At 45.9% G+C, this 20473-nt stretch overlaps 1 protein-coding gene across 6 annotated transcripts in view; it reads left to right on the top strand.

Annotated features, from left to right (window-relative positions):
- ADAMTS17 (ADAM metallopeptidase with thrombospondin type 1 motif 17) overlaps positions 1 to 20473 on the top strand; it is a 343518-nt gene that overhangs the window by 152984 nt on the left and 170061 nt on the right. For all 6 annotated transcript variants that reach the window (XR_008299007.1, XM_027067938.2, XM_027067937.2 and 3 more), the window contains exon 9: positions 20200 to 20340. Coding sequence is in view for 5 of the 6 variants with exons in the window: in XM_027067938.2 (XP_026923739.1) it covers positions 20200 to 20340 (141 nt within the window). In the remaining variant the exon portion in view is untranslated. The remainder of the gene's footprint in view (positions 1 to 20199; positions 20341 to 20473) is intronic.

Genomic DNA, 20473 nt, shown 5'->3' with positions numbered 1-20473 from the left:
AGATGTGGAGGCAGAGGAAATCCATACCCGTGTGGGTCATTCTGACTTTGGCCTCATGGCCCAGGCACAGGGCCTTTACCTTGTTTTTGGAGGATATTACAGCCTTGTTCCAGGGAATTCTTACAACAAACAGCAGGTCAGTCTATCACTGTTTCCACCACCTTGGGCACTCTCTGTCTCTGTTTTTCTCTCCCTCTCTCTCTCTCTGCCCTGCACCTCCAGCTGTCTTCCTTCCAGTGCCCCAAAAAGAAAAGCCGTAGCCACAAAAAAGTATTTGCAGGGGCGCCTGGGTGGCTCAGTTGGTTAAGCATCTGACTCTCAATTTCAGCTTTTAGGTCATAATCTCTCAGTTTGTAGGTTTGAGCCCCATGTCTGCACCGTCAGTGCAAAGCCTGCTTGAAATCTTAGCTCTCCTTCTCTTTCTTCCCCTCCCCTGCTCATGTTCATCCTCTCTCTCTCTCAAAATAAATAAAGAAACTTAAAAAAGTATTTCTGTGCCTGTGACACTGACAAGCCTGAGTCTGTGTTGAAGCTGGAGGGTGAAGGGACAGAAAGCATACGAAATCTTGCAAAGCAGAAAGCAGGGCCACCGCATTGACTCCTGGGGGGGCCACTCACATCGGCAGCGGTGTGGCCCCTGCAGCTGGACTTGGTGCTGATGCGATACGAGGAAGACTGAGCATGAGCTGGTGACTTCATGAGAGTGAGAATGAAGTGACAAAAGGTGACCCGCGAGGAGAGGTGACCCCTAAGGTCTGGTGTTTCCATCCTGCCCTGGCACACCTTCCCTCACCACCCCCTGCACATCAGCTGCTGCTCTGCCTCAGCCTCCTTTGCTGCACGAAGGATCAGTGCATTGGTTCCTTTGCCTAAAGAATTGGGATTCTCTTGAAAACCTCAAAATGCAGGGGGCGGGGCAGGGGAACCTATGGTATTTGCAGTGGATGAGCCCTCTGATGCCTTCAAGTAGGTGAAGCCTCCCTGACATCCTACCTGGAGGATACGGCTTGGGCGGTGGAAGTGGCCAAAGATGAGGACGGATGGCTGGCCCTTGACAGCTCCTATTCCAGACCAGTCAGCCTCTGCCCCATCGGGGTTGCCAGATTTGACGCTGATCTGTTAGGTTTACAGAAGGGTTGAAAGCAGACATTTCAATAAAAGCCAATATCAAAATTGTTTTTTGAAAAGGAGCAGGGATGGCAGGACACTTGGTACCCTTGCTCTTTCTGTGTCCCTGCCTCACTCCAAAAGCGTGACAGAGTCCTAGCTAGAGCCAGGTCGCGTGTGGCTGGGTGAACAGGCAGCCTCTGCCCTGGCCTCAGCCGTGGAGACCCTGCAACAAGGAGGTTACTCTTCTCTGCTGCTTTCTGCCTGGGGCTGCACATTCTGGAAGATATGGGACCTGCCAGAACCACCCTTTATTGACACCTAGGGGCTTTTTGTCTGGAACACCTTTCCTTTTACATCTCAGATGGGATTCTGTGGGGAGGGCCTCTTTTCCTGTTTTAATAACCCATTATCAACTACAAAGTTGCCGCTAGTAAAAATATCAATTATCGCTTATGCAATACTCCTGGCATTGCTTGAAACCGCATTCCATCCTCTTAACATGATAGCTGCTCTGAGCCAAAACTCAGAGAGGGTTTGAGGACAAGCTGTGTACACAGTCGTTAAGGCGGCCAAAAGAATATATTTTTATCCTGTAAATTGAATGCCAGTTAAGCAGTAGTGATTACTGTAAGAAGCTATAATTTATACTAGGAGAAGCGAAGATTTCTCTTTTAAGATAAAAAGTATTGCTTAAGAGCCTCAAAAAAAAAAAAAAAGAAAGAAAGAAAGAAAGGGAAAAAGAAATGGCAGTAACAAAGCCCCCAAGGTCTCAATTGTGTTGAAATTTCTCAGACAAACCCTTGGTGTTAGAGAAACAATGAGTCTATATATACAGGACCCAGAATACTTCACGGAAAGTCACACAGACTAGCATTTAATAATTTAGCAATTGGGGGAGTCCCATTCCTGAAATTGGTCTGTTCCTTAGAATCTTCACCATCAGGGTCGAATTTACAGATGATACGTTTCGGCCTTGTAGTGTGTGTGTGTCCAGAATCTACCAACAGTAATGCGCTCCCTCGGTCTTGCCTCCAATCTGGGAATCCAGGCAGAAATAAAGTACAGTTAGGATTTTGACTTTGACTAACCAAGAAGGGTTTGTCCCTAAACCTTTTGTTGCTTGGCCAAAAGTTTGATGAGAAGTCCTGCTCTTTGTTACCAATGTGGGCTTCTCCCTGGAATGTGTGGGCAAGAGGAGGGAAGAGCAAAGGAGGGCAAGAGTGTGATCTCAAATATTTGCACTCCATCACAGCATGAACAGTGAGGGTTCCGGTCCGTGCTCACTAAGAAGGCAGGCGTGGGGTCTGTGCATGGAAGCTGCGTGGAGGCCCATCTCTGCTCAGCATAGGAAGAAGCTGTTGTGTGGTCCCCTGCCACCATCTTAATGGACAGTCTGTTTCTGGAGGCAACGTTCTTAGTTCTGGAGGTACACCGGTCTCACTTGGGAGCCTCTCAAAAATACAGGTGCTGGCCACAGGCTCAGGAATCCTGATTCACTTGGTCTGAGGTGGGTCCCAGGTATTGGTGTGTTCAAAGTTTCTCAGGTGATTGTCACCCAAGGCCAATGTGGGACACTTGGTAAAACCATCAATAGTGGCTCTCAGCTGTGCATCCCTGGGGAATTTAATAGAAATGCAAATCATTATCCCCCTCCCTGTCACCCCATCCCCAGTCCTCTTAGACCTATTGAATCAGAAACTCTGGGGTGGGGCCCAGCCCTCTGAGTTTTCACAGGCCCTGATAGGGGATTCTAGTGTGCACTGAAGTCTGAGAGTTGATGAGGTTTTTGGGGTGATAGTGGGTTCATGGGGTCCGGAGCCGACGACCAAGAAAGAATTCTTCAAGACGTCTTTGCTGCAGAAAGGTGATTTATTGAAGCACGGGGACAGGACCCATGGGCAGGAAGAGCTGCCCTGGGACATGAGGAGAGACTGGTTATATACTGTGGGATTCTTAGGGGAAGTCCAGGGGAAGTTTCCAGTGAGATGTCTATATGCTGAAGAAGACTCAGAGGATACTGGAGGCCTAAGGTTGTTTTTCCCTCTAGCAAAGCATTAAGACAGGAGGGAGTTCCTGGGGAAATGTTTTACTCTGCCAGCCTCAAGTATTTATTAGTGGGTTATAAGGAAGTTTAGTTCTATCTGCCATTTTCTTCTCCTTTGTTTCCCACGTTACTATGGAGGGGTGATGGAGACATAGGTCCTGCAGGACTATGATCTCTATTAGCCCTTTGTTTTCCCCCTTTCCTTTGTGCAGCCTGGAGTGCCTGAGAAGGAATATCACACATATTGCACCTGGTGGGGGGGGGGGGGGCAGGTTGCAGCCTGTCAGCTTGCCTTATGCTCCTTCATCAAGAGCCACTTGGTCAACACTGTGGCAGCGGTCCTAATGGACTTGACCATCACTGGGGAACATTTAAAAATCTGATGCTCAGGTCATGCCTCATACCAGTGAAATCAGAACCTCTGCTGGTGGGGCAGTGTTTTCTAGGGATCGCCTGGAGATTCCACTGCATGACTGTGTTTGAGAGCCAGTGCTGTGCAGAAATTGAGCCAGGTCCCTCTTGGTCGCAAGACTATAGAATTGGTCTCTGAAATTCTCTGTCTCTAGTGCTCAATTTCATTAGGTGGGACATAACCTGCTTTACAGCTGGAGAAGAAGGACAGGGAACCCGTTGTTGCAGATGGAAGGTGTGGCGGCTTGCTTCTGATTTATTACACTTGCAGGAGGAAGGACCCACAAGAATTCTGTGATGTTTTCAGACTGACCCTGCCACCTAAATATAGCAAAGGGACCCTAGACCCACGAGGGTGAAAGCTTTTAGGGGAAACTCTTAGATACACTCAACTTGGTTTTGTTCAATTTATTCTATCACTTATTTTATTCTATCACTTATTTATTATTCTATCACTTAACTAACACTTGTCCGCACCTTCTGTGTGGTGAGCACCGGGCCAGACTGTGGGGAGGCTCTGGGCTGTTTTTGAGGAGTAAAGAAGAATGACAAGTTTTGCCTTTAGGGAAGTCTTGAGAGAAGGACCATGGTGCTTGGTAGTTCAGGCTAGAGGGATCCTTGGGCAGGGTCAAGGGCAGCTACAGAGAGGCAGTTATCTGCCCTCTGGGCCTTACAGAAAGAAGAGGACTTCAGCTGGTAGGAAGTGTGGGAAGGGGCATCCACAGAGAGGTGAAGGGCTTGAGCAAAGGCCCTGGGGTCTTTGTGGGAGTTGCCCCTGGGGTCTTATGGGAGTCATACAGTGTTTGCTGTGGGGCTGCAGTTGTTTGGGGCTGCACCCCTCTCAGGCCTGCTGACCCACAGCATACATTTCACAGTTCTGTGAGGAAGGGAGGGGGATACACATGCCTCCCCCCACATTTTCAATCCAACCACCCCCCCCCCCCCGCCCCAGGAAAGGTGGAAAAGGCAGAGTCCAAATAATTAGGCCATAAAGCCCCTCCTGATGTGTGGTTTTTAAGGAAAGGAAGGGGTTGATGGTCATTAGGAGCAGGAAGCAGCCTATCCTTAGGGTTTCTGCTGCCTGGAGCATCCTGTGCCCTTTGATGTCCCTCAGGGGTCTTTGAACTTGGAGAAGCTGCAGGTTTTCTCTGGGCAGCAGGTCCCTCCTGCAGGTCAGCTAATCCCCTCCTCTGCACTGCCTTTGAAGGGGTTAGGAAGTGCTGGGGGCTGGTTTCCAGTACCCATTAACACAGCAGCCCCTAGAAGAATTAGTGACTGAGATTGCCACTGGGGTGGGGGTGGGGGGGTGGGGAGACTCCGTTTTCATCTCCTACCCCCTTGTCTCTTCTCAGTTTCTACCATACACTTATCCAAGCCAGGCCTTCTCCTATCGGCTGAGGAAAACCCTCCCTTGAGAAATCAGGCAGTTGCCACCGTTTGCAAATGGAAAGCTTATTAAATCCAAGCTTCCAAGCAAATCCAAGTTGCTAAGTCTAGGTGGACTTGAAAATACTCTTGTTTAGGTAAGGATGCCAGTGGTTAAAAAGGAGAAAAATACTGTCCATCTGTTCCTTGGTGGGGATGGGAGAGGCCAACACAAAACCAATGAACGTACGGCATTCCTTCTAGGTAAATCTAAAAGATGGTCATTTGAGGCCTGATTATGAGGTTTTCCAACACTACACCAAATTTCATCTTCAAGTCCATAGAGGACCTTTGAAGGATTTCTAATGTGATGTCCTCTCAAACTTTAGACACTGTTTCCCATCGCTGTTCACAAGGTGGCTGGGTTGGATTAAGGCAGAACCTGGGAGGTAGACCAGAAATCTGATTTCAGACCAGCTGGCAGGAAACCCTTGGTTCCCGGAAGTGTTTGCTGCTGCTGGCAGAAAGGTACTGGGTGGGCATCTCTCTTTGGGCTCTGGTTTCCACCCTGGCTCAGACAGAGGAGCTTCAGGAAGCCTTAATGCCTCAAATCTTGTGGCTCTTTAGAGCCTAGGTCTCAACCAGAAAAGGAGTCAGTATCCTGAGTGGCAGTCTCCTAGTAATATCTTTTTAATGTGCAAAATTTTCAAATATCAAAAAGGAGAGGATGGGTAGAGATCACAAAAACTTCAAGGTTCCCCACCCTGATCTCACGCTCCTTGAGTCATTCTCCAACCTTAACGTGCCCCCCCCCAGCTTTTCATAACCCTGGATATGTCTGTGTCCCTCTCCTGCCCATGTCCTCTGAGCCTCAGGTATTTATGGGAAGGCTGGAGGGTAGGATGGGTGCTAGCAATGTCTCAGATGCATGCTTCAGGTAAGAGAACTAGGAGGTGTCTAGAAGGAGACCAAGTCTGAAGCCCCTCCTGAGTGTCTCAGTCCCCAGAGAACCAGAGGTGTGATTCCTCCAAGCTGGGCCCAGGAAGGCTCTTAGCTGCTGCCCAGCACCTGTTCTCCGCAAGGCCATGTCCACACTCTGTAGGCCCCTCTTCTCCTTACTGTCTTACTGGCATTGCCCTGACAGTAGACCTTGAGCCCTCCAGTGCCTCTTGGCTTTCCACTGCTAATCCTAAAAGGGGTTTTCATATCCAGTCCATAGTATTCTGAGGGCTCCCTGCCAGCCCCTCGACCTTCAAGACAAGCCACTCCTGCATGGGTTAGCAGGTCCCATCGTTTGCTCTCCTTTGGGTGTGGAGGCAAATTTCATCCTCAAAGGGCTGGGCCATGCATGCAAGTTCAGAGTATAGACTGCACAGGCTCAAATTGTGCTTGACCATTTATCAGCTATTTGACCCTGGGCAAGCTTCTCATCTTCTTAGTTCCCTCTCCGTTGGCCTCATTTCCCTCCTCTGTGAAGTGGGGACAGTAAGGTATCCTGTGAGTGAGGCAATATATATAACAGGTACTGGAACAATGAAAACACTGTTTCTCTGCTTTTCTGGGTGCTCTCTCCTTCTTAGGCAGGAGGCCACCATCGTATCGCATCTCCTTTCCCAGTTCCCACTGTTAGCGTCCCATTGAGCATCCATGTTCAGGGAGAGAGCCACCTTTGTCTGCACCTTTGATGCATGTCCCATGGGCACATGGGTGCTTTGAGCCATGCCTGGTATGTGACAGGCATGGAGTTGGTGTTGGTAGATTAATGAGCACACGATTAGGGTGTCAACTTAAGGCCTCCATATCCTCTGGGCTTGCCTGGCTCAGACCGTAGTGAACAGCAGCCTTCAGCTGACACAGGAGGGTATGAATCTCCACCTCTGGTGAGTGTGGTGAGAAAAGCCTGCCCTTGGATCCCACCATTTTTTACCCTCTTTGCCTCATCCACTACCACAGTGCCCAACACACCTGCCATTATAGTCGCTCCTCTGGATGGATGTGCTGAGGCTGACTGTGTTAAAATGCAAACTGCTTTGGGGAGCAGGGAAGGAAAGGGAAGGTTCCTCTGAATCAGGGACTCAAGGAGGACAGGAGCAGACAGGTAACCCTGGGTGTTGGATACTGGAAGTGGGAAGAGAAGGAACCACATTCTTCTCCCTTCTCTACCTCACTGTGGAGCTGGGCAGTGGAGATTTGACCCACTGCAGAGGGACCAGGAGATTTGACCTTGGCTCCCTGAAGTGCTTGCCTCTGTGGCATTGTGCAGAGCCCAGCTCTGTGGGATTGGAAGTGGCCATATATTTCCCTAAAACTGGGATAGCGCTCTCCATTTGCACATCAGTTGTGCCATCCATTGTTAACTGCAAGTTCCTTCTTGACGTCTGGAGGGTAGGATGGATTAGCCCGGAATTTACGTCTTTGGAAGGTTTTAGCTGTCCTTCCATTTCCTGCCCTATTCCAGTCCGGTGTCTGCAGCCCCCTTATGCTAATTACTCTTTAGACCAAGAAGCAGAAAGCACGTGTTTGTCATTCTCACCCAACCTCCCAGTTTCTTTTCACAAAGTAAGTGCCGTGATAGGGACAGCGCAGTCTTTCCTTGGCAGGACCTTGGGAGCACGTTTATCGAAAGAGAAACATTTTGTGCTGTTCAACTTCTCTGTTATGGTCTTGCTCGCCAAGCTGGGCACGTGGTCTCCTTGTAGATCCACCTGGGAACGAAAGTTTGGGGTTCGTTCCCCCATCATTGCAATGCACCTTTGGCAGACCAGGAAAAGTGAGTGGAGCTGAGACCCACTTACGCTGAATCAGCCTGGGTTCTCAGAACGCTTCCTGATGCTGGCAGGCCAGGTCCTCGGACGCAGAGGGGATCCCGCAGGACCAGCCAAGAGGGTCCTTGGTTTTATGCAGGATGGAAATCAAATAGGAGTCAGCACAGAGTTTATTGAAGATTTAAAGAGAGGAGATACAGAGCATCTGGGAGACTCAGAAAGGAACGGAGCACAAGTCTTTTCTTTGGGGCCTGGGTTTTTTTTTTTACTGAGGGTGATAGTCTGGTATAAAGTCCCTCAGGCATCCAGGAACCAGTTAGAACAAAGACAAGGGTCTAGGTGTTATTCCTTGGACCCAGGGCTCTTGGTGTCCTCCAGCTGTTTAACACCAGTGGTCTGGAATACACACATGGTAGCTTTGTCTGGTCATTCTCACTGGTTCCTCCTTAGATGTTGCCTGTTCTAGAGAAATCATTAACTCCCTGTCTCCTATAAGGAGGACATACACTATTTGTACTATGAGGCATGGGTAAAGTGGAGTGAGGGTTCAAGTCCTAGCAAGAGTAGAAGCAGGAAAAGGGGAAACAGGCAGATTTTTTAGGGAGTCTTTCAGTTTCCCTACCTCATTCCCATGCCCCATGCATGCCTCCATCAAATACAGCTAAGCCAAAGGAGGACCCACCATAGACTTGATGGAGAACAGGAGGCCCAGTGAACCATCATGCAATTTGGGAGGGTGGGGGGAGCACATCACAGGGATGTCAGCCTTATTGATGCTGCTGGCCTCTGGAGCTGATGGTGTCTACATGGGCTTCACAGCATTCTGGACTTCAACAGGTCACACCAACCCTTGGCTGGGAGCATCTCTGCATTGTAGGCCCAGAGCAGGCCACAGAAGGGACAACAGCTCCGAGGCCAGGATGGCATTTATTGTGTCTATGATTATTTTTGGAAGAGCTCAGTGCTTTTGTAGTCTTCCTTTGAAATAAAAATAATGTTTTTTTTTTTCTCCCAGTAAATGTTCTCCTTTTAAAAAGCTAAGGAGAACCTCACAGAACTTAACATCTTACCATTCACTTTTTCAATCAGCAAAGGCACATTCTTTTATGTCACTCCTTGACTAAATGGATTTGATAATGAGAATGTCCCAGGCTTAGTTGCACAGAAGAGGCATCCCTCTTTCTGTTGGAGATTTTATTTGCTCTCCAGGCACCTTCTTGTCAAAATCGACTTAGGCTGATGTTCTTTCATTTTCTTGGATGCTGTGAAAAGCTCTCAGAGGATATCCAAGCTCTTCCAATACCTCACCCTCCAGCCCAGGGATTTGGAGGACTTTTCACAGGTGGTACCAGCAGCATAACCATCAGCAGGCAGAAAAAGTAGGCGTAAGTTAGGTCGTACAAGAAGTCACTATGAGACGATGTGTGGAAGTTTCCCTTCTCTAAGATGGCTCTTAGCTCCTGATAGCTACGCCTGGCCACTAATTCTTCTCCAGGTGTGTCATCAGCTTGTCTTCTTTCTCCCAGAATCTGTAAGTCTGTAAGTAATTTGTGGACATGGATATACTCTTACACCAGTGTATGATATCCACAGCTCCTAGCACAATGGTGGTATTCAAATTAGTTCAATGGCATTATTGGCTACAGCTGTATGGTCCAACAAGGTGGCACTTAGCCACAGGTGGATCTTGAAATTTATCTTAAATAAAATTTCGTATCATCAGAACTTCCATTCTTTGGTCACATAGCACATTTTAAACACTCAGTAGCCACCTGTGGTCTATGGCCATGTTGGACAGCACACAGGGAGATTTTTCCTCCATTACAGAAAGTTTCACTGGACAGCATGGGTCAGAACGTATTGATTTATCTGTGATCCCTGCCAGACCGTGGGATTTCTGTGGGCAGGCCTGTGTGTGCCACTCCTTGCTGTGAAACTGGTGCCCCGAAAATGCCTGGTGCAAGATTATGTTCAGTCAGCTCTTATTAAAAGACTGAATAGCAACTCTACCTTAAATTGTATTCAGTTCTACAGATTAAGAATCATGAAATGATTACATCTTGAACTAGAAAACCTTGGTTTTTTTTAAAAATTATTATCATTTTAAATGTTTATTTATTTAATATAATTTATTGTCAAATTGGCTTACATGTAACACCCGGTGCTCATCCCAACAAGCGCCCTCCTCAATGCCCATCACCCACTTTCCCCTCTCCCCCACCTCCCCATCCACCCTCAGTTTGTTCTCTGTATTCAAGGGTCTGTTATGGTTTGCCTCCCTCCCTCTCTGTTTGTAACTATTTTTCCTCCATCCCTTCCCCCATGGTCTTCTGTTAAGATTCTCAAGATCCACATATGAGTGAAAACATATGATATCTGTCCTTCTCTGACTGACTTATTTCACTTGGCATACATAATATGTTCCAACTGAACTGGAAAACCTTTTAATAGTCATCTGGTTCAAGCCCCTCACTTCCCAGCTGGGAAGACAGTCCTGATATGATTGGAACCTTGTCTTAGGTCCCCAAACTAATTAGGGCAAATCTTTAACACTAGCAATGACCTCTTTCTCCTTGGACCATCACTCTGTCCACCATGTTAAACTCTCTTAGTGTTTACTTTGAAATGGCAGTGAAGAAGTCCTCAAATGATCATTTAGAAGAAAATGTCCTTAAGTTGAGCCAGTTTACCTAGAAGCCCTCTAAAGCAGGTGTATTCAGTGTGCATGTATTAATAGCATTTCCATTTGACTTGGGACCAGTGTAAAGGTGCCCATGTGGTAACTAACAATATTTTACATTGTTTTGGAAGTCTACCAAATTTCATAAGGCAAGAAATGAGGTATACACATTGAAAGGGAAGAGTCAGAGTGGTTGTTATCTGCATGTTGTAAAAGACTCATCTGACAGGAGCACCTGGGTGGCTCAGTCGGTTGAACGTTCGACTTCAGCTCAGGTCATGATCTCACAGTGCGTGGGTTCAAGCCCCGCATCAGGCTCTGTGCTAACAGCTCGGAGCCTGGAGCCTGCTTCAGATTCTGTGTCTCCCTCTCTCTCTGTCCCTACCCCACTTGCACTCTGTCTCTGTCTCTCTCTCAAAAATAAAAAGCATTAAAAAAAATTTTTTTAAAAAGAATCATCTGACAGACTATTGCAAACCGTAAGTGTTCATCATGGTGCAAATCACAAGACCAATATAGAATAATCTATGGCTTTCCTATACATAGGCAGATCAGTTACAGAAGAATGATAAGCAAACCTCATTCCACACATCTGCCAGAGATATGGAATACCCAGGAATGATGCTAATAAGAAATGTAATACCTTTCTTTACAAAATAAAACTTTGCCAGAGGTCACTTAAGAAAGCCTGAAAAGATAAAGAGGTGCCTGTGTCCCAGGATGGCAAGACTTGAAACTTTAGTGATTCTAGTTCTCCCCAAATTAATTAGTTCATTGAGTGCAGTCCCAAACTGAAAGGCCTTTTTGTGGAACTTAACAAGCCAAACGCATAATGAGAGTAAAGTTCTTAAAATATCTGAGATAATTCTGGAAACACACACACACAAAGAGGAAAGAAGGAGAATTGGCTTATTAGTCTGTTTACCTTGTCATAGGTAGAGTTTCTGTTTTCTTCTAAATGTTTATTTATTTATTTTGGGAAAGAGAGAGCTCAAGCAGCATAGGGGCAGAAAGAGAGAGAGGGAGAGAGAGAATCCTGAGCAGGCTCTACACTGTCAATGCAGAGCCCAATGTGGGGTTTCATCTCACCAACCGCAAGATCATGACCTGAGCCAAAATCAAGAGTCAGAGGCTTAACTGGCTGAGCCACCCAAGCGCCACACAGATGGAATTTTTTCTTAACACTTACGGCCTTTCCATCTGAATCAGTGCTGTCACTTCTAAGTAGTCACCTTGGGAGGGTACATCCTTATTCTATCAATGTAGCTACCTTTCGTAGCATCTTTGGAATGTCTACCAGGAATCCGCTTCAAATGCCCTTCTCCCCTTTTATAGAATATCTTCCCGGGTCAGAAACCCAACATACCTTTGTAGATATTTTTTTTGTAAAATTTTTGAACATCATTTGATTGAAGCGTATGGAAACATTCGCTCTGGACACACTCACAGAATGCTTTAAGCAGTAAGGGCCCTATGCACAGAAGGCTATGGGCGTCCCAAGAAGGTGCCTCTCATTTGTTCATGTGTTCATGTTGGGGACCATCCTATCCTGGAGTCATCCTTGTGTTTATGAGGCAGAGGAAGGACACCACAGGTAGCCTGTATTCTGGGTGCTTGGTGAGCTGTCATATGGACCTAGATGTTCACGTGCTGCTTTTGTTCTATAGCCATTTATCGAGCCCTGCCATGTGCCCAGCCCTGCCCTGAGACCTGGTGGAGCAGGGAAGGGTGGCCCATGTCACAGTTCAAGGACTATCTTTGTCATGGGTTGGGGAGGTGAGGGCAGGACCAGAAGCATGGGAGCTGGAGAGCCAGTAGGAGTTATCAGAGCCAGGAAACGGTTTTCACTAAGATGGCAATAGCTTCAGCCCTCCAGGCCTGTGTGCCTCAAGGCTTCACCAGCCCCAGGATGCTGGATGCACAGAGAAACAAGCAAGAGTGTGACTGGTATGTGCTTTTAAACCTAGATCTGCCTCTGGGAGATGTAAAGAAACAGGAGGCTGTGCCATGGGCCCCCATCTTCGTGTTCTTCCTACAAAGGGCAATGAGTGGTATAGACCAGTGGTCATCAGTGATTATCCTTCACAGGTGTCCTGGGGGGTGTCTGCAGTCTTGGACGGGATGACTTCCTCCCAAGAGCAGTTGGGCTTCTGGGGCTCCCACAAAGCTGCTCTTCAGGGGCCTTACTCCAGTCCCTGCACCACATCTGCCAGGACAGACCTGTTCTATTCAGTTAGCTCACTGCAAAAGAAAAATGGAATTTTTTTTTAAGTTTATTTATTTTATTTTGAAAGAGACAGAGACAGCACAAGTGGGGTAGGGGCAGAGAGAGGGGGAGGCAGGGAGAGAATCCCAAGCAGACTCCACACTGCCAGCGCAGATCTCGATGCGGAGCTCGAAACCACGAAGCTGTGAGATCATGACCTGAGTGGAAACCAGGAGTCAGACGCTCAACCAACTGAACCACCCAGGCGCCGCAAAAAATGGAATTTAAAGGCATTTGACAGAGTAGCACCTTTTCCGTTCACCATGAGCCCACCTTCCCTTTGGTGTGGCATCTCCCCACCTCCCTCGTTAACTCTGTGGCTCTCTGAGGGCACCGGGTTTGCAGTTTGGGGACTGTAGCCTTCTTCCCTCAAGCGTGTGTGTGTGTGTGTGTGTGTGTGTGTGTGTGTGTGTTCCCACGTATGCCTCACTTCCAGTCCTTTAGAATACAGACAGACTCCACGAAGGCAGGGGTCTAGCCTCTGCCAGACTTCTATTTGTAGAAGATACCTGACGAATATTTGTTGAATGAAGGAACAAATAAATGAGTGGCATTAAGATTTTGTCCCTGTGTAGTCGTAGATGAGGAATTGGAGGTGCACAGTTGCTGGAATCCTCATCCAGGTCTGTGAGACTCCAAAGCCAGGACCCTCAAATATAGCACTTGCTTCTGCGTGATGAGAATGAGGTTTCATATCATCTCTTTCTTTTTTCCTTTTTCTTTTTTCTTTAAGGTATGTTATCATTGAAAACTTCACCTTGTTAGCAGATTCTTTCAGAATTCATTTTATTTCAAAAGCCTTTAATGGGAATTACGAGATGACCACTATCCTGAAACACACACGCTCACAATCAGACTTTCATTTTGACAGTTCTTGAGAGAAATCCAAATCTTCATACCCTTTACTGGATGTGTATGTTTTTTGGCATGTCTACGCTTACATCATCTACTAGGGTTGAATTGTAGTCTACTCATAAACTATCTACTTGCAACAGAAATTTTTTTCTACATAGCTTTTTTTTATTAAGTTTTAAATTTTAATTAAATTAGTTTAATTACTTTAAATTAGTTAACATACATTGTTATGTTAGACTCAGGTGTACAATGTAGTGATTCAGCAATACTGTCCCTTACTCAGCATTCATCATGATCAATGTGCTCCTAATCCCCTTCACCTGTTTCACACATTTCCCCCCACCCCACCTCTCTAGTAACAGTTTGTCCTCTAGGGTTGAGTCTGTTTCTTAGTTTCTCTCTCTCTCTCTCTCTTTCCCTTTGTTCATTTGTTTTCTTTCTTAAATTCCACATATGAGTGAAATCATATGGTATTTGTCTTTCTCTAATTTCACGTAACATTATACTCCCTAGCTCCATCCATGTTGCCGCAAATGGCAAGTTCTCATTCTTTTTATGGCTGAGTAATATTCTATTCTATATATATACACCACATCTTCTTTATCCATTCATCTGTTGATGGGCACTCATACTGCTTCTGTAATTTGATTATTGTCGATAATGCTGCTATGAACATAGAAGTGCATGTATCCCTTTGAATTAGTATCATCTCTTTGTTTGCATGTGTTCATTAAACTATCAGAAAATTGGAAGCCAGCTGCTCTGTGTGCAATGTGTCCAAGCAGAAGGGAGTCTATGGGGGAAGGTGCCAGAAGGGGAGAAGCCTCATCATCGAGAGCCACCGTGCCTGCTGTGGTCTACCTGGCCTGGAAAGATAGTCTCAGAAAAAAGAGTCTGGCCTGGTGTGTGACCTGAAGCACATCACCCTAGTTTTACAGCCCCAAAGGGGCTCATCAAGAATGAAGGAAGTGGGGCGCCTGAGTGGCTCAGTCGGTTGAGCGTCCAGCTTCGGCTCAGGTCATGATCTAGCAGTCTGTGAGTTCAAGCCCTGCGTCGGGCTCTGTGCTGATAGCTCAGAGCCTGGAGCCTGCTTCAGATTCTGTGTCCCCCTCTCTCTCTGCCCCTCCCCCACTCATGCTCTGTCTCTCTCTGTCTCAGAAATAAATAAACATTAAAACAAAATAATAAAAACAAACAAACAAAAAAGAATGAAGGAAGTGTTTGCTTCATCTGGAGGGTATAAAGATACAAATGGAAATAGAAGTGAAGATACTCAGGCCAAATGATGGCCCAGTGATACTGCAACTGTTTGTACAGAGTGTATTCTTAAACAGGAATAAAAGGTGAAAATAGTTATCAACATTACCTTTAAAAATTGCTTTTCAGAGGTGTGCCTCAGGCACCTGACACCAAGGCCATCACACCTGATCTTCTGCCCCTGTTGGAACCGGCAGCCATTTCTTCAAGCATCAGATAAAATTTAAACTTCACCTGTCAAGCCTTCATACCTTGTGCCCATGTTGCATGCAAATGTGTGTTGTGAAACACCAGAATCACCCTCAGCATCGTGCTGCACTCACACAGAGCGACCCGGAGACCTCCTGAGAGGAGGGCAGATACACAGAGCTGTCCCACTGTGTTAGGGGATGCATGCTCTTGCACACTCACACATACATGCACGCTCTTGCACATGCACATGTACACGCTCAGGGACCAGAGTGAGGGCCAGAATCACTCAGGTTATGCACGCCTTCTCTCTTTTCTTTTTCTCTCTTCACCTCTCTCTCAACACAGTCAATTGCATTTTTGTTCAATGAAAAGTTAGAGCCCGTTTGATGGGAATCTTCTGTATGTATAAACACACAATACACAAGCCCAGGCAGAAGGAGGAGACAGACCTGACTCATATACTTGACATCAAAATCCCTTATACGTAAATTCAGGAACTTGAGTGTTTTCATTACTTTTGTGCTCCGGCGAGTGAAGAGAGACGGTGTATACTGCATGTGTCTTAACCATTGTCAGCTGCTGCGATATAATCCACTACAGCAAAGCACACTTAACACCAACGCTGTGCTGATCATTATTTACCCACTGGTGATCCAAACTTCATGGTGACTTAGGATCATTCTTACTGTGATGATCCTGTGTGTGTAGGAGGCAAAACTGAGTCTGTAGAGACCCCAGATCTACTCTGCTGGTTGCATTGCTACTGAATCCCTGAAGGCTGATAGGCTCATTTCCTTGGACAAAAACAGAAACAAACAAAAACTCCTCCGGCAAGGAGAGGATTTTGATGTTATTGTTGCCTACTTGTTTTGTTCCCTCTGAATCGGGTTATTGATGATCATGACAATTTAAGCTGCATAAATGAGTGTGACCTGTTACCCCTAGTGACTTTTAATACTTGCAAGTGACGTTTCTGAGTAGCTGAAGATTGAGGGCACAGTGTGGTTCTTGTCAAAGAAGTATTGACAGTCGAGAATTTTCCTTCCAGTATAAAGCTGATGTGTTAGTTGTTACTGTTAAGTAATATGAATTAATACAAATCTAACTACTATTTTCTAGAAACTGCCATGAGCCATCCCTATTACTGCAGCATCCGTGAGCACTTACTGAAAATGGACTGTCAGTATGCCCACAGGGCTAATAGGGTTGGCCTGGGTTGGCCAGCAGCCCCTTCAGTGTGGAGGCTACGTCACGGGAGCCATTTCCCCAGGTTCCCTGTTTGGAGGGGAGGTGGGACCTCATTGTATACCTGTTGTCAAAATCCCAAAGCTTCTGAGAAACAGACTCAGAGCCAGGTAAAACCAACACTTTCAAGATGGCAGATATACCAAACCTAAAACACACAGCCGTCTCCATGGTTTTCAGGATTTGGGGTGAGGCTAGGAGGGGTGAAACATTGTAGGGATTTTCTTAGAACTCCCTGCATGGTACATATTGGATTTCCTAAAGCTAATACAGAAGCAATGTGTTACTTGTTTTAAGATAAAATCAACTCAAGGCCATTAAGTTGTGATTGTGTCTGATAAATCTCAGTCACATGTGACATGAGGCATGTCCGTGTCCTTAACCCCACTGTTACTTAGAGTCAGAATTACTGTGTTCGCTTAATGCTACTCCTTCTTGTTAAATATAATGTTGCCAGAAGTAATAGATGCCCTGGGACATAAACCTAAAACAACATACATTTCTCAGTCAAGTAATCCTGAATTTAATCTAAAAATAGCCTAAACAGTAGTTTATGTAAACCTCAAATATCAGGACTCCCAGCCCAATGCTAGTTCATCAAACTGTAAATTTATGAGGCACTTAGTTAGCATTTGAACATTTTAAACTAGATCAAGCATGATCTGTGTTAGAAACAGGCTCCAGAAATCCAAGAATCCCACTCTTGGCTGATCTTGCTGACTGGAACATTCCTTGGGGAAGTCCTTCTCTGGGGCCGGCGTAGTGAAACACCAACATAACACACTGTGTAGGCATATGGTTATCGACGGCATAGTCAGCTTTTCTGAGCACTGTTTTAAACATAGTTTTGTCTCCTGAGAGACGAGGCCCTCTGGCCAGCAGAGTCTGGCAGTGTGAGCAAAGGAACCTCTTTCATTTTACGACCAACTTGACCACGAGAGAAAACTTAGAAGTGGTCACAGATGAAACATTCCTCCATAGGTGGTGAGGCCATTCTGCCAGGACTTGGATCTCCTCCCGTTGTGGTTTCCCAAACAACATCCTTGTTGTTTGAAAAAACCCATCTGGTGGCCACTCAGGGGATCCCAGCCCAGGATGATGGAAACCGGCTTATAAAAGTGCAAAGCTAGAAGAAAAACTGACTCACAGGTTGGTTCTCTGTAGGACTATATTCCCCAAGGGTGACAGCAGACCAGTTGCACCTGGTCTGTGCGCCGTGCTTATACCTTGTCATTGAAGATAGAATGGAGCCACTGTTTTCCTGAGACATTTTCTTTCTGGAACCTGTACACATTTAGCAGAGTTCACCGAAATCCATCAAAATTTTCAGAAGATCTGTTTATTTCGAAAACCCTATCTCTAGTTTCATTTAAAGATATCAGATAAAACCCTAAGACAAATTTAAGATGCTTTTAGCATCCTTTGCTAAAGGCACTCGAAAAACCAGCCACTTCCTTCAAAAGTTAACACAAAACAGGGACGCCTGGGTGGCTTGGTCGGTTAAGCGTCCGACTTCGGCTCAGGTCATGATCTCACGGTCCATGAGGTCAAGCCCTGCATCAGGCTCTGTGCTGACCGCTCAGAGCTTGGAGCCTGTTTCAGATTCTGTGTCTCCCTCTCTCTCTGCTCCTCCCCTGTTCATGCTCTGTCTCTCTCTGTCTCAAAAATAAATAAACGTTAAAAAAAAAAAAGTTAACACAAAGAGATGATAGGCAGATAGACAGATGGATAGCTGTAGATACCTATTGGCGTAGATAGATAACAAGCAGGGAAAAAAACTAAAAAGCTGAACAATGGTGCTAAAAAATAGGACTCATTTTATTCAGTGAAGTAACCAATAGAAATGTATCTAAATTACTCCTATTGGTCAGATTTATCTGACAATTTCTTGGCTCTTCATTTAACTTGAATTGGATGGATACCTGGTTTCTTGGCAAGGGGGCAAGACTGAATCTAGCCAGAGAAGGCTTTCATCATTCTGTTGAGCAAGACGCCATGGTACTAGACTTAGTGCCCTCGTAATGGACATGGATTCTCTGATTTTTGTGAGTGAAAATCACTCTGTGCCAGTCACTGGTAGAGACTCCACCAGGGATAGAAAACTGCCCTGGGGAGTTGGAAGCACCTTTTGGGAAATGCAGAGGGAGAGGGTGATGTCTAGGAAAGCGGTCTGGACCACGGGAAAACATGGCCACCCACACATGGGTCCATGGCATCACAGATAAGCTTTCTTCTGACTGGGTAGTAGTTGGTCAATTGACCAATTGACACCCCCCCCACCAAAAAAAAGGTTCAAGTGGAGAAACGTAAAGAAATTATACTTAGGTGCCTTAAACATTTGGTTTAAGCTTAAGCCATGAAAATGTTAATTTTTTCACCAATATTGCAGTGGCGGTGAACGCTTTTTCTTAGAGGGTATGTGTCTGCTGATTGCCCTCGCATGTCACCTTCTTCACACAAACCACGAGTTATAATGAAATGAGTTCAAATTCCAGTTTCTTTTTCTTTTTTAGATTGGGTAAAACACAAAAGATCCTTGTGAAGCAGTCTGGACCAGATTTTTATGATATTTTTTCCTCTCATCTCTTACACTTGTCTTGCCCACATCCAATTTGGCAGTGGGCTATTTTTAGCAAGCTAAGTTAGTTTTCATGAAAACAACTACCAACTACTCTTGTTCTTGTGTTTCATGTATTAATTGAAATAGCAAGTATTACTGACATAAATAGGCTTAAGAATAAATTCAGTTAAGTCTTGATAAGCATTCCCTTAACTCACAGGAGCAGATATGTGGGTGATCAGAGACTCCCCTGCCAGTCTGAAGATTCAGGAGCACGAGTGCCAGGTGGTGTGTTTTCCAAGGACTAGGATAGCTTTGGCTAATCCAGCTCCCTATGGTATTGGTGAAGGGAGTGTCTCCATTGGCAAGAGTATGAGAGTGGCTTGGAGGGTGTGCAGAGTAAGAATACAGGCAGGCCTCTGTCGACAGACCCCAGGATTAAGCAGCAAGCAGGGGGCATTGATGGAAGATGGTCAGAGATGTATGATGGAAACTGGAAAATGAGGCTCCAGAGAAGCCTTTAGAGCCTCTTTTTATAATTATCTCTGTTTGTGTTGTCTCCTTGCCCAGGCAGGCAGTGATCTGGAGTCAGGGATGGCATTTTGTGCACCGTTGTGTCTTTGTAGTCCATTAGCTGGCACTTGGGAAACCTCTGATAAATATTTTTGAATGAAAGGAAGTACATGTTTTCTCCATTGGGCTTGTTGGCAAAGGACAGGCGTCCTTCTGCACAGTGAATCTCTGCCCTGGATATCACAGGTCAGCAAGGTCTGGGCCATCTGATCTTGTATGTTCTGTGCCTCAGGTTACCCCAGTGACAGCATGTGAGCAAACTAAGATCCTTGTTCAGCTTCTAGTGTGCGGTCAGCCACATACATCTAGACAGGCATCCTGGTGTCTATTAGGTACAACTGGGCATGGAGGCCACAGGTATGATGTTGGTGGACCCAGGTTTAATGATGTGAAAGACAGAAAAGCTACATTTTCCACTGATTTGAAGGTTTATACCTATGATATTATTATATAAGTCAAAGTCAAAGGTGGTTCCCATTAGACCTTCCCATAATGACTTCTCCATAGGGCAACAATACACTTAGATCATTAACATTGGTCTATTTTAGTGTTACAAATAAGCGTAACCATCAGTTTACAGTGTAAGAACGATAATATCACAGCATTAATGTAATTTTTCATTTATTCATTTACTTAGCAAATGCTCCTTGTGTCTGCTCTGTCTTCATTCATTAAGTAAGGAAGTCATCGCTCAATGTCTCTATAAGCTCGTGGTTGCTGGTCTGCTTTGTTGAGAATAGCGTACTGGGTATCAGCCTGTGTCACTCTTTGTGTTTCAGACCTGATTTAAGTTAGCATAGTATGCTGGAACCCGGAACTGCAGATGAAAGCCTATAGCATAAGCGTCTGTCTCTCCTTTTCCTTTCCCTCGGGCAGCTTGGGAATGAACCATGATGATGACCACTCATCCTGCGCTGGCAGATCCCACATCATGTCAGGAGAGTGGGTAAAAGGCCGGAACCCCAGTGACCTCTCTTGGTCATCCTGCAGCCGAGATGACCTGGAAAACTTCCTCAAGTAAGTCCTTGAATCATTCCGTACAAGCACTATAATAGAAAATATTTCTGGGACGCGTGGGTGGCTCAGTCGGTTAAGCGTCCGACTCTTGATTTCACGGTTGTGAAAATGGTCTCACAGTTGAGAGCCCCGC

Source organism: Acinonyx jubatus, chromosome B3 (assembly GCF_027475565.1).
Source record: "Acinonyx jubatus isolate Ajub_Pintada_27869175 chromosome B3, VMU_Ajub_asm_v1.0, whole genome shotgun sequence".
In the NCBI taxonomy this organism is placed as follows: Eukaryota; Metazoa; Chordata; class Mammalia; order Carnivora; family Felidae; genus Acinonyx; species Acinonyx jubatus.
This window is presented reverse-complemented; position numbering and strand designations above follow the sequence as displayed.